General features: G+C 39.1%; 2 protein-coding genes across 2 annotated transcripts in view; both read right to left on the bottom strand.

The window, feature by feature from the left end:
• Positions 1-14401, bottom strand: part of LOC134825063 (LIM/homeobox protein Lhx3-like) — a 667636-nt gene that overhangs the window by 1405 nt on the left and 651830 nt on the right. The window lies entirely within an intron of this gene.
• On the bottom strand, positions 8271-11169 carry LOC134825495 (short transient receptor potential channel 5-like). Its single transcript, XM_063837710.1, has 6 exons — positions 11073-11169; positions 10770-10885; positions 10573-10636; positions 10279-10384; positions 9879-9967; positions 8271-9155 (listed from the first exon to the last, which is right to left on the bottom strand). Exons 1-6 carry the CDS (start codon positions 11148-11150, stop codon positions 8952-8954), a joined length of 657 nt encoding a protein of 218 aa, XP_063693780.1. The 5' UTR covers positions 11151-11169; the 3' UTR covers positions 8271-8951.

Here is a 14401-nt window from a genome sequence, read left to right on the forward strand (position 1 = left end):
TCAGACACCTGATCTACTGTATCTCAGGTACCACGTGTAGCCTCAGGTACCTAATCTACTGTATCTCAGGTACCACGTGTAACCTCAGACACCTGATCTACTGTATCTCAGGTACCACATGTAACGAAGGTTTGTTCTACAGCCCCTACACGCTAAGCTGTAATGATTGTATCTATTGTGCCACCGTTGACTGTCAGGATCAATGCTCCAATGCTACCCAGGTTAATTGTGCCTGATCTTATCAGTACTTGTTTTGATTTTTAAACGAAGTGAGATATTTCCAGTGAGCTTATAACTTGTACCTGTCAAATTGTGAGGAGGTACAAGTTTAGTCAGACAATTATAGTGATTGTATATTTGAGAATATCATGTCTTAACTTAACCGGACATATTATATCAGGATAACATATCGAACATGTCTTAACCGGACATATTATATCAGGATAACATATCGAACATGTCTTAACCGGACATATTATATCAGGATAACATATCGAACTTGTCTTAACCGGACATATTATATCAGGATAACATATCGAACATGTCTTAACCGGACATATTATATCAGGATAACATATCGAACATGTCTTAACCGGACATATTATATCAGGATAACATATCGAACATGTCTTAACCGGACATATTATATCAGGATAACATATCGAACACGTCTTAACCGGACATATTATATCAGGATAACATATCGAACATGTCTTAACCGGACATATTATATCAGGATAACATATCGAACACGTCTTAACCGGACATATTATATCAGGATAACATATCGAACACGTCTTAACCGGACATATTATATCAGGATAACATATCGAACGAGAGCAACCCTCGGAAGAATATGAAAATCAAAAACTACAAGTTTAGGGACATAAGTCCTGATAGTGACTTTTGGAAATGTGAGTTGCGATCATAATCCCGCTTATTCGTTTATTTTTATGTATTTTGTTCTGTTTATACTTATAGTTATAGAAACCGTTTGAGGATTTACATCCATGATGTTCTTTAACATCCTTTCGAAGATGATGCCAATATTTTCTTTGATTCCTGAGCATACAAAAACTTGTTTGATATGTAACTTTTTAGGAAATCAAGCAGTCTTAAATCTCCATAACATTTAGCAACGTTATATTTTACGCCTTATGTTTTTCCATCCTTCTTGGATAGAGAAACTTACCAAAGACAGGATTCTTGAAATCAGTTATCCCCTGTATTTTAAACGGGTGATACTCGTAAAATATTTGTTTCAAATGTTAAAGAGAGCGTCGACGAGTCCAAACCGTCGACGAGTCCAACTCGGTGCGCGTCTTGCAGTAGGTTATAAACCTACATAACTGTATAGTATTTTCACTCATTTTCTTTTCAGCTGCGTTTATAGGCATGACATGCGGGGTGGCGGTGTCAGTTTGTTTTGGTTTCCTGCTAGTCTGTATGAAGAGGAGGAACTACGTGCAACCTGGGGGAGTTACCTGGGATCCTCGTACTACTCCTGCCAGTATGGTTAGTAGTGTGTATATTTCATATCTTACTATATATAAAGCGAGACGATATATATATATATGGATCCGTACGATTTTACTGACACCACGGCATCAACTTTAACGCGACTTTCCGCAAAAGCCGTAAAAGATATACAATTGAAACTTGGGCCAAATGCTTTAATGGCCTCCAAATCAGCATGAAAAAACAAAAAATTGGCCAAGAAATAGGAGTTTTAGAGCCCAAAATTTGTATATCACGCCTGGTTACCTCATCGGACCATATTTGAACGGACATTAATTGGACGCTACATGACAGGCCCTATTATATTATATATAGCGTTCATTTTAATGTTTGCTCAAATTTTTGCGGACGTCCTAAGTAGCGTGTGTATATTATTTTGACTTCATTTCTTTTATTTTTCGTATGATTACAGAATTTGGTTGAATAATTTTTTTAAAAGTTTTGATCTGACGCATGTGTTAAATTGTAAAGATCTTTCTAATTTCTAAAAATAATTTCTATCACACGTACTGATATATTATAATTACTTTGATGAAGTCAATGAAATGTAATTAAATTGTGAATCAACTTCAACTTCATATCCTGAATTCGTTTCAGAGCCAACTGGACGAGAAACCTTTGATTTATGGAAGTTCTGTCGAAGGATACAATGCGTAATAAGGCATATATTTGTTGATAATGATTTTTGGGATAATATCCGGTAGTAGAGACTAGGTAGGACAAGTGAAACTACTGTTTAGGAGTAGTTTAGGAGTAATTTCACTTGTCCTACATAGTCTCTATACTACCGGATATTATCCCAAAAATCATTATCTTATCATAAGACTGATAAACAGCGAACCTCTCCAAAATCTTATATATTTGTTGGTCTTTGCAGACTGCGACAATGACGACCAGATGAAACTTTTTAGGATCTTTTGGGTGGATTTAAATTTTATCTTTGATCATAATATGTTTTGGTTTTACCGACAATTTTCAAAGATTTGTGGTTTTGTTAATTTCAAAATTATGAATTTACATTTGATAAAATTGATCTAGTAAATGATTTCAATTGGTAAAAATAAATACAAACGATTAGCATAAAATATTAACATTAGATTATGAACTAACATGGCGGCAGATAAATCGCATTGTTTGAACCGTTAAACTTTGCAGATCATGCTATGGTTTGGTAAACATTCAATTTTCCTCGCTAGGAGTAAAAGTTTAAACTTATTATCATATCAAATGAAATAAAGTTGGATGACATGGAAGTCTATCTTCCCCAAAATGAGTTTAATCACGAATTAATATCACTATGAGCTGCATGATATGTGCTAGTAATCAATAATTACACCGTATTTAAAAAAGGAAATAATGGTTCTTTTGCGATAGTCAAAACGCGACAACTAGCGCTTTGACACACGCTGCAACCCCTTTTGATCGCGCGGCCGGCGTGCACGCTTTGCGTGCACGAGAGGTATACAACGTGTAGCAACTAGCGCTGGATGGCGACAACTAGCGCTATCCAGCGCTAGTTGTCGCCATCCAGCGCTAGTTGTCGCTATCCAGCGCTGGATAACGCTGGCCAGCGCAAAATATATATGTTCGATAATTGTCGCTATCCAGCGCTATAGTTGTCGCCATCCAGCGCTAGTTGTCGCCATCCAGCGCTAGTTGTCGCTATCCAGCGCTAGTTGTCGCTGGCTATGCGACACTGTCGCACGCGATAGTTTGCGATGGCCAGCGCAACTGGCCATCGCAGAAAACAGTTCGATAACTAGCGCTGGATAGCGACAACTAGCGCTGGATAGCGACAACCAGCGCTGGCCAGCGCTAGCCAGCGCTGGCCAGCGCTAACCAGCGCTAACCAGCGCTAACCAGCGCTAACCAGCGCTAACCAGCGCTAACCAGCGCTAACCAGCGCTAACCAGCGCTAACCAGCGCTAACCAGCGCTGGCCAGCGCTATCCAGCGCTAACCAGCGTTGGCCAGCGCTGGCCAGCGAAATGTATCAAAATCATATACTTATTACTCTTCAGCCAGCGCTGGCCAGCGCAAAATATTTGCAATATTTTTTGTCAGCTTAACGGGTGAAACTGATACTCGTAAAATTGGAAATATTTTTTCAAATCCAAGTCCAACTCGGTGCGCATATATTTGTAAAGGTACAGTTATAAACCTACATTTACAATCGTCAGCTAGCGTTGGCTTACTAGCTGGGCGGAGCTGATCAACTTACTGGGCGGCGCTCAGCCTGTCATTCCGCCGAATCTCTATTCTAATACATAATAGTAATATTAATATTACTGGCTGTGGAGTGAACAGTAGCTAAAGAGGTATTGGCCGTTTGCCTCTGACCTTGTTTCTATGACCCAGGTAAACTGGACCACGCTCTGGTAACAGGATCGGCCCCCCATGCCTGGGGTAACGAGGTAGTCAGGGGGAAGGTTAGCCCCCGTAAAAGTGGAGCCTTGGCTCACACTCTAATCTCCCTAAGCTTTGGGACAAAAGCGTATAGTCATTTACTGGAATTGGTGAAGAAAGAAGAAATAATACAACGACAGGACATCATCACAAAACCCACTCTTACTGATTAGTAGCAACAAGTGTTCTAGCGGAAGTTGTTACTCAAGTGGCCAAGATGGATAAGTCATTTAACGCTCAAGTGGCGCCCGGCGTTAAGTAGGTGTCTCACTTTGCCTGATGTGCAGGGGACTGCGCATGAGACACCAGCCATTGAAAAGTTTGATGATGTCTTATAATAACAGTAGGGTTAAAGTCCCTACCACTGATTTAGATGTCGGAGGGGACCGGATTGATGACTCTCTCACCCTAAAACTCCCTAGGAGAGGGGTGACAGATGATATGCCGGCTCCTTCACCCGGCACAAAAAATAACATAAAACAACAAAAAAGGATGGTGATGCATTGGTTTCTTGTAGTGAGGTAGCTCTAGTAGGGACATTTAATGTCCGAACTGCTAGAGAAGGTTACAAGCGCATTGAACTCGTGACTCAGTTTCTGGAGAGTGGCATGGAGATCCTTGGGATCCAAGAACATAGGATTGTCCACCAGGAGCCGATCAAGATCGAAAAGTTCAAGGAGGGGGTTAGCTTGGTAACTGTTTCAGCATGGAGGAATGGAGCAGGAGCAGCCACTGGTGGAGTGGGCTTTCTGCTGACTAGAAGAGCATACAGCGCAATCAGCCTCATTAAACCCTATGGCTCAAGGGTGCTGACTATCTCTTTCAACGGAAATCCCAGACTCACAACTATAACTGCCTATAGTCCTACCGAGGCAGCACTAGTTGAAGAAGCGGAGGATTTTCATAACACCCTTAGACAGGCTATGAATGATGTGCCAGCGCACCACCTGCTGATCACAGAGGGAGATATGAACGCCCGGCTTGGAAAGGAGAGTGAAGAAGATTCCCGTTGGTACTTTCATACTCGTACCAATCGGAATGGAGAGCTACTGAGAGACACTGCCCTGGAGTGCGATATGGAAATTACCAATATCCGCTTCAGAAAAAAGGTCAACAAGAGGTGGACCTTCTTATCCGATGGGACACTTAACAAAGGTCAGATTGACTATATCCTCATACGGCGGAAGTGGAAAAACTCATTAAAGAACACTGAAGTTTACAACACTTTTCAGTCGTTGGGATCTGATCACAGAGTTGTAGTGTGTAAGATCAAAGTTAGCTTTAGGAAAGGACACAGGCCTCCGAAAAAAGTTAACTATGATTATAGTGCCCTGAAGTCGGATGGTGAGCTTCAAAAAAAGTATGCAATTGAAGTTCGGAATAGATTCTCTTGCCTGGTAGAGGAGGATGATGGGGCCACTGAAAGCTACGGGAAGCTTATGGTTTCTATTGAGGCGGCAAACAAGAGCCTTCTGCCAAAGAAGACTCGACAAAAGCAGATCGACCCCTCAAGTGACCCAAGAGTGGACAGTGCAAGGAGGGGACTGTTCTTGGCCAAGGACCAATACCATCAGGAGCCTTGTGAGGAGAAGAGAGAGGAAGTTGCCACTAAAAAGGATTTGTTAAAGGCCTGCTACAAAGAGGTAGAGGAGGAGATCCTGAAAGGAAAGATCAGGAAAGTTGAGGATACTGCTGATCGTTGTAAGAACAAGGAAAGCTGGAAGCTTGTCAACGATATTTCAGGGAGGACAAATCCCAGCTGTGGACTCGTGGAAGGGGGCAGCTCAACAGAACGTCTTGAGAACTGGAGGAAGCACTTCTCTGGGTTACTTGGACAGCCACCCACAGTCCCTGACAATAGTATTCCGATCAGGAATATACACCCTCCACTGAATATAGAGGATGGCCCGTTCACCATTGAGGAACTACGTCTTGCCAAAAAGCAGATAGTAGAAGGCAAAGCTTATGGTGATGACGGTATCTCACCTGAAGTGATGAAGAGGGTGGACATCGATGACGTCATCCTGAAGTTCTGCAACGATGCATTATGTGATGGTCTCATGCCCGATCAATGGAAGCTCAGTAATATTGTTCCTGTGCCAAAGAAAGGGGACCTCACTAAGACCGACAACTACAGAGGAATATCTCTGACATCGATAGTCAGTAAAACTCTGAACAAAATGTTGCTGAACAGGATGAAGCCAAGTCTTGAGGAAGTTTTAAGGGACAACCAGAATGGCTTTAGACCTGGGCGCTCTACAACATCGCACATCCTTGCTCTACGAAGAATTATGGAGGGTGCTAGAGCCAAAAATCTTAAGGCCACCATGGTTTTCATTGATTTCAAAAAGGCGTTCGATAGTGTGCATAGATCAGGTTTGCTCATGAAGATATTGAAAGCATATGGCATACCAGAAGCCATAGTGCGGCTCATTGAGGGTATCTATACGAGCACAAAGGCTAAAGTAGTTACAGCCGATGGTATAACAGAAATTTTTGATATCCTGGCTGGAGTACTGCAAGGAGACACTCTTGCCCCGTACTTGTTCATTATCGTGATTGACTATATCATGACAGTGTCTATAGACGATGATGACTCGGACTCTGGGTTTACTCTCAGGCCTGCACGGAGTAGAAGGATTGGTGCCGAGAAGATCGCAGACGTCGAGTTTGCAGATGATGTTGCCCTTATCACTGATACCATTGAAGGGGCAAAACTACTCCTGGACAGGCTTGAGAAAGCAGCACTGAGTGTTGGGCTAGCCATGAACGGCTCTAAAACTAAGTTCATGACTCTGAACATGACAGAGGAGGCGAGTAGTCTTAATAGCTGTTCTGGAAACCAGCTGGAAAAGGTGACAGACTTTGTTTACCTTGGAGCTTGGATAGCAACAACAGAGAGGGACCTGCGGGTCAGAAAAGCTAAGGCTTGGGCAGCCTGCCACAAGCTAAAGAAGATGTGGAAGTCTGACCTTAGAAGAGGACTAAAGATCCGTCTATTTGTTGCTACTGTGGAGTCAATACTTCTTTATGGTTCTGAAACGTGGACGTTGACAGAGCAATTGAAGAAACGCATTGATGGCTGCTACACTAGAATGCTAAGGATGGCACTTAATGTGGATTGGAAGCAGCGAAAAACCAACAAAGAAGTCTATGGCAACCTACCGAGAGCAACCATGAAGATCCAAGAGCGCAGGATGCGACTAGCAGGCCATATCCACCGGCACCCAGAACTAGTCGCAAACCGCTTGCTACTCTGGGAACCAACTCATGGGGTGCGGAGTAGGGGGAGACCAGCCATGACCTATGTTGATAGCCTACGAGCTGACACGGGTCTCAACGACACTGGAGAAATGGGCGGACTTATGGCGGATAGAGTTTTATGGAGACAGCGCATCAATACTCGGACGCTGAAGCCGCCTTAAGTCAAGTAAGTCAATATTAATAGTAATATTGCAAGTCTGTATATAATACTAATAGTAATATCGCAAGTATTTGATTTTGATACATTGGCATTGCGCTGGCCAGCGCTGGCTAGCGCTGGCTAGCGCTGCATGGTTAGCGCTGGATAGCGCTGGCCAGCGCTAGCCAGCGCTAGCCAGCGCTGGTTAGCGCTGGTTAGCGCTGGTTAGCGCTGGATAGCGCTGGCCAGCGCTAGCTGACGAGTAATATCGCAAACATATCCGCAAACATATCGGCCGAATCTCTATTCTAATACTAATAGTAATATTGTAAGTATATAGTAATATCGCAAGTATTTGATTTTGATACATTGGCATTGCGCTGGTTAGCGCTGGTTAGCGCTGGATAGCGCTGGCCAGCGCTAGCTGACGAGTAATATCGCAAACATTTTGCGCTGGCTTTCGATGGCCAGCGCTAGTTGTCGCCATCCAGCGCTAGTTGTCGCTGGCCAGCGCTAGTTGTCGCTATCCAGCGCTAGTTATCGAACTGTTTTCTGCGATGGCCAGTTGCGCTGGCCATCGCAAACTATCGCGTGCGACAGTGTCGCATAGCCAGCGACAACTAGCGCTGGATTGCGCGACAACTAGCGCTGGATGGCGACAACTAGCGCTGGATAGCGCTAGTTATCGCTATCCAGCGCTAGTTGTCGCGTTTTGACTATCGCAAAAGAACCGAAATAATTACAATCATAATGATAAAAACATTGATGAAATGACAACAATTTCAAAAAACTAAACTGATATCCAAAATTATAATAATTGCACTAACAACAATGATTAAAATGGCTAAAAATGGATTTTAAGAAATGAAAAGATTCAAACCATCGTTAAAAATTAAAATAACATTTTAAAATAACATTTTTTTAAATAATTTTTAACATTGATAATCGTATTAAAAAGTAATTTAATTTTAACCGTTTAATTTCCACACGTCCTCAACAAATAATGACATAACCTGCAACACGATTATAAACTATCAACAAACTTTGATAATTTGTTGTGGTTTATTGGGGTTAGTAATTAGAATCACAAAATATTAAAAATTCTACATCAAGTAGAGAGTTACGTTTAAGGAGTTACACCGGGATTAATCAACTTAATATTCATTATAAACATTGCATTCTGGCATTCAGTGGTCACATTTATAGCTGTCCACTTGTTATTTAAATACTTAGGAAAATGTTATAGCTTATATAAGCTAGGTAATTATTGGTTAACTGGTTACTTATAAAATAATCAAATATCAATACCAATGCCAACAAAACCTTAATTATGTTCGAAGCGATAAACAATCATCAAATTAAATTGTCATTTCAACATTCGACCAAGTCATTATTTTTCATGCCTAAAGGAAGAGCTCATAAGTAATATTAATAACCGCTGTATAAACATAATAACACGAATCACATTTGATTTTTATATTTATCATTTTGGTTCCACCTCTTGCTAAAACTGAATGAGTCGTTTATAATTATTTATAAAATCGTGATCAGGTTGTAAGATTTAGTTTTAAAACGTTGTTTAGATAAACAAGTAAAAGTTCATTCTTATACTTTGGCTTCTGCACCTAGCCATGTACTTTCGCGCCACTGTAATTATAAGCGCAAGGGCTCTGATTAGAGCAATACTTTCGCTGCGAGTGTCTTCTTCCCAGCATGTTGATCAGAAGGTACCTCATTTGGATTTCATGCTTCACCGGATCCGGGTCTTCTAGGTCCGGCTTTATAAACGCTGCCTCTACAACTATCCCATCCGTCTCGTCGGCTACTATCTGTAAATAAATAAAGTGATAACTGTCAGTGTCTTGAAGGACTGAACGACAAATGTTCCAATGACGATAAAAGAAACATTTAAAAAATAAGTATTTTTCATTTTACGAGTGCATGAAGACATAACTACCGTATCGGTCATAATTTTCACGGACATTACTTTCACGCTGAAGACTTTTAATTTAACGGGTGATACTCGTAAAATATTTGTTCCAATTATATTGGGACCGTCGACGAGTCCAACTCAGCGCGCGTCCTGGTAGGTTATAAACCTACAAGTACAATGAAGACCTTAGCGTGAATAATTAAGTCCGTGAAAATAATTTCTGTGGTATTTATAAGGTCCGTGAATAATAAAGTCCGGTAATTATTTCCATTAATTTTAGTGTGTGTGTCCCTAAATATGCGTAGATATATGTGTAGCCGATTACTATATTAGTTTATTAGTATACTAGGACAAATATAATCTAAAACACACAATTAAATTTAGGTAAAAATCTGAAAATCATAACTTCCACGTTTCAAAATTGCCGTCCAATCTTCGTTATTTATATCATGATCATCCTTTTGCCATTATCGAGATAAAAAATAAAAAATACGCTGCATTTTTACATAATAAAGCTCATTACCAAAAACGAAGTCTTTTTAAAAATCATCGTTTTATCTTCCAAAAGATGAAATCGTTACAAGCTTTTAAATTAGTCAATTTGTAATTGTATACTTACGTGCCCTGAATTAACTTCAGTATCTCTAACGTCACTCTCCAAATCTAGCCCTTTTCCATATTGTAAGCTGGCATGTTTTTTATCCTTATCTGTAAATATTTTAAAATCAGCTAACCTAGCTAACAAAAAATAGCTGAGCCAAAACCATATGCCCATACTCCAATTTTTATGAACTTAATATGATAGTTTTCAGCCCAAATAAGCTAACGTAAATAAATATTGTATTTATATTTTCTTCTCGAAAAATCGTAATAAGCAATATTTATCTTAGATTAAAACCGAAATGTGGACCAAACAATAACATACATCGCACAGATTATAAAATATATAGTGGTTGATTATTATCATGTCTTAACTACTTTTATTTAGATTTGTTTCTAAACTTGTATTTATTTGTTACCGTTTGTACGCCACTTTGCATAACTGTTATATGCCCTACATGCCAAACACAAGGGGATCACTATTAAACTGAATGGGAATAGCCATGGAATACCTTCTTTGTACTCCTGAGAAGACATCCTATATCAAAATAATATAGGAAAGATTCTAGTTGTATTTTTGGAAGCTGATAAATCTATAAATGATTATAATTTGGTTTATCTTCATGATTTATTTTAGATAAGTTTAGACTTGAACTGCTCAACGTTTCCGAATATGTTATTCATCATGTTTTCATTTCAGGTTTTTAACTTACCGAGAATAATGCACTTCTGGAGAACTTCCACTCCATATCGACGTTTTCTTGTATCTGTTGGTACCTGTCAAATTTTAAATTCAGGACAATTATTTTGACACAATACCTTACTTAATTTTCTTTCATAATTCAAACATGTTACCAAGAATTAAAAATAAAGCTTTATTCTTTAATGATAATCCTTATTAATAACTCACGTGTTGTTGAGCATAGCAATGAGCATGTTTAGTATGATAACTGTTCCGATTATAGAGTGGACGAGAACTAGAACAAGTATTATCCGGTAGGTTACTACGTGCGAATGTAATAGACCCTGATATAAATGTAATAAGAATTTACTCTATTTATTTAACTATTTATTAACAAAAAGATGTAGTTATGCAATAAGAATTTATTTTTGGCTGATAATAGTATTATATCTTTATACGATCGATAAGAATTTCATCTTTGAATGTAAAGTTAATAATAGTAAAATATGTAAAATTAAAAATAAAACCTACGTCATACTGAAAGATGTCAAAGAGAGACCAAGTAACGGTGATCAATGTTTCACTAAAAGTTTTGAACTGCTCGAACATATTGTCTCCGCTCTCCTCCGTGGAGTTTGATGTGGAATTAAAATCAATCCATACGTTTCTATAACAGCTAGCCACGCTGTAGATCGCACAGACAAAGCCTGTTGATAAATTAGTTTTAATTATTGATTATATTGTTTTCAAAGGCTCTTCACTCTTGATATAAAGTCAAAGTTACTCGTAAGGCAAAACCATGATTTAACACATAATTATTGCGATTCCTACTAATTAATGCATTAATTAATCAAAACATAGCATTTACTTACCCATCACGATTATGACAAGGATAACTGATAGTTTGAAGACATCATAAAACATCCGCCTCACTGCAAGCTGTAAGGGTCCTATGAGACACGTAGCACCCAGAAAGTTCATGACACGGAAGAATACGAAAACTTGTGTTATGCCTGAAACGTTATTGATCTGAGTCAATAACCAAACATAACAAATTAAAAACATTGATATTTTCTAGGGTATTACCAAAGTTTGCCCAAGAATTGCCGAAAATGGATAAAACTATAAAAAGGCCAATAGTCACTGTTTTAGTTTACTTTGGAGCCATTTTTGGTTAATTTACGATCTGAAAATATATCCTGAGCAACAGAATCATTATAGTCCATAAACTACCTGCAAGATCATATGAAATTGACATATACTCACTGTAAATGTAAATAGCATTAGTGAAAGTATTTTTGAACTCTTCTGCCGAGTTTTCAATGTCCACATTGTTAGACATTGCTCGGATGCCGTAAATCCTGAGTCCACAACCTAAAGTCAGTAAAGCACATATGGACACATCAATATAGTTCCAAAAGTTGGAACGATACTTCTTGACTCCTATTGAGAAGCACTGGTAGAACTCTGTAAGGACTCTAGATAAAATACTCAACCAAAGTAGCAGCTCAGGCAGAGCAATCTTTGTGCTCCTTTTTAATATATCAACTTCATTACTTGTGGCATTATCTTTATCTTTGGCAGCTTTGAACTTTTGTGGAACTGAGCTAGCCACATACACCAAAAGAACCAAAAGCATTGCAAGATTGAATGCATCGCAGAGGAATGAATAGAAAGGTGTTTTCAACGTCCGGACACAGTAATACAATGAGCTGTACTTGTATATCCAAGGTCTAGGGGGAATTTGGTCTTCACCTTCATTAGCAGTATAATGTATGTAACCTTTTGGAACCAGGACTATAAGGCTTAATGAATGTATGCAACACCAGAACGCTGCATACACCCCTTTCAAAATAAGCAAAATCATTTTGCAGTACGTCTTGCAGTCTTGGCTACCATAAAATTCTTCGAGGATTATTTCTTGACAGAAAGGGTGCGACAGGAACAATTTTTCTTTTGTCTCTAACGCGTTCTCGATGTGGTTAGATCTATAAAGCAGTCGTCTTGCCTCCCAATGTGTTTGGCAGTTGTCCAAGAAATCGTATGCAAATTTTCTCCCTGTCTCAATTAAGTTGATGCAATGGGTGGTATATTCTACGATTATTTCTTTGATCATCGTGAGTTTGTAATTTACATAATGAGCAGTTTCAATTGGATCTTTGGTAAGCATCAAAAATTCAGGTTGGATAAGGGCTGTAAGGGACATCATTGCGGTGCGAGTTTCTTTCCTGGGATTTTCAAAAGTACCACACAGAGTATCCACTGCCTGCTTGATGTCTGCTCCATGACGTAGTAGTTGCCGGAGAATATTCTCATTATCAGTATTAGTAGCAGTAGATTTTACCTTTAAACTCACGGATCGGGCTACATAGACTAAAGGACAATCCTTGTTATTATCCACTTGGTTCGGATTGGCCCCATATTTCAGGAGCATCATTGTCATATTGTTTCTGGAGGACCCCATTTTACATGACAGAAGGAGAGGGCAATTACCGAAATGATCACGAGCGTTTACCAGATTTATTTCCGAGTGATATTTCCTTTTGCATCCAAATCTTGATACAATTTTTACTGGATTGCAGTATTTTTCAAGAAAAGATTCCATCTCAATATCACTCCCCATTTGGATGATGAGAAATAACTTTTGCAGGCTTTCAAATGTTTCTAAATCAGTTAGGGTATCAGTTCTGTCTTCTCGTGCCTCTATTTCTTTCTTTAGCCAAGCACAGCATCCATTGTTCTTTTTACTTGATCCTATTTGCATTTCATCTACATTCTGCATTTCAAAAACTTCATGAGTAACTGCAAGGCAAGTTACAGTTTCCTCGTCTAAAGAATTTTTCCGGGAATAAGACCTTTTTGTTTCGTAATTCCGCAGCACCTGTTGCACCTTTTGGCGATATTCGTTATCGAAAGAGTTTTTTCTATCATTTTCGTGAAGTATAGGTAATCCCAGAGGGATAGGAATCCCATCTGGTCTAATTTGGCTGAAATCGCCGGTATCTTTATTCTCAGATTCATCTAAATCTTCATCAGTACTCGCAGCTCGTTGGAAGTTCATTTTTTCTTGTCGTCTTGATCCATCATTCAAGAAATTAGACTATCAGAGTTAATCATATGATAATGATGCAAAATATTCGCTGTTGGTTTGTCGGGATATAACTATGTATAACTACATATATTTTTATATAATAAGCAGTAAACATATAATAAGCAGTACATGCACAGATATATAATAATTTTTCATTTGCAGTAAGTGCAGTGATCGACTGAAAAGTAGCCAAGAATTGTAATTGAATAAATAGTTATCTTACTATATATAAAGCAAGACAATATGGTTATATCTGTCGCCATCTTAGGGGGGCACCAAATGGTCGTTTGAATGTGGGACAATTTAAAAAAACTTAAATGAGGTACTAGTATAACTAGCAAAACTGCGTATCCTCCTTTACCGGCGTATCCTCTAAAATCGCCTAATTTGTTCAACAGGGGGGCTTTTCGGCGGGGGGGGGGGGGGGGGGGGGGGGGGCGCCAACAGGCAACATTACGCCACTGACTTTAGGGCCCGAAATTTGAACCCCCAAGTGGAGTCAAAATCATAAAATGAATAAATATTAGTTTATCTTGACACCACTTTAGTGTAAGATGGGTTCATGCTAGTAGTACTAGTAGCTTTAATGCCCATGCCCCGCAATTTAATACTAAAAATTAAATCACATCTTTAGTCTAGAGAAATAGTTGAATTAAATTGTTTCCACTGCGAACTTATTATTATGTCCAGGATATGAGTACATTTAAATTTCCGTCAAATTCAATTTCTGTAAATAGAGATTTATATCATATGATCAATACGCTAGATT

The sequence above is a fragment of the Bolinopsis microptera genome, chromosome 13, assembly GCF_026151205.1.
Source record: "Bolinopsis microptera isolate Bmic1 chromosome 13, MBARI_Bmic_1.0, whole genome shotgun sequence".
Taxonomy (NCBI): domain Eukaryota; kingdom Metazoa; phylum Ctenophora; class Tentaculata; order Lobata; family Bolinopsidae; genus Bolinopsis; species Bolinopsis microptera.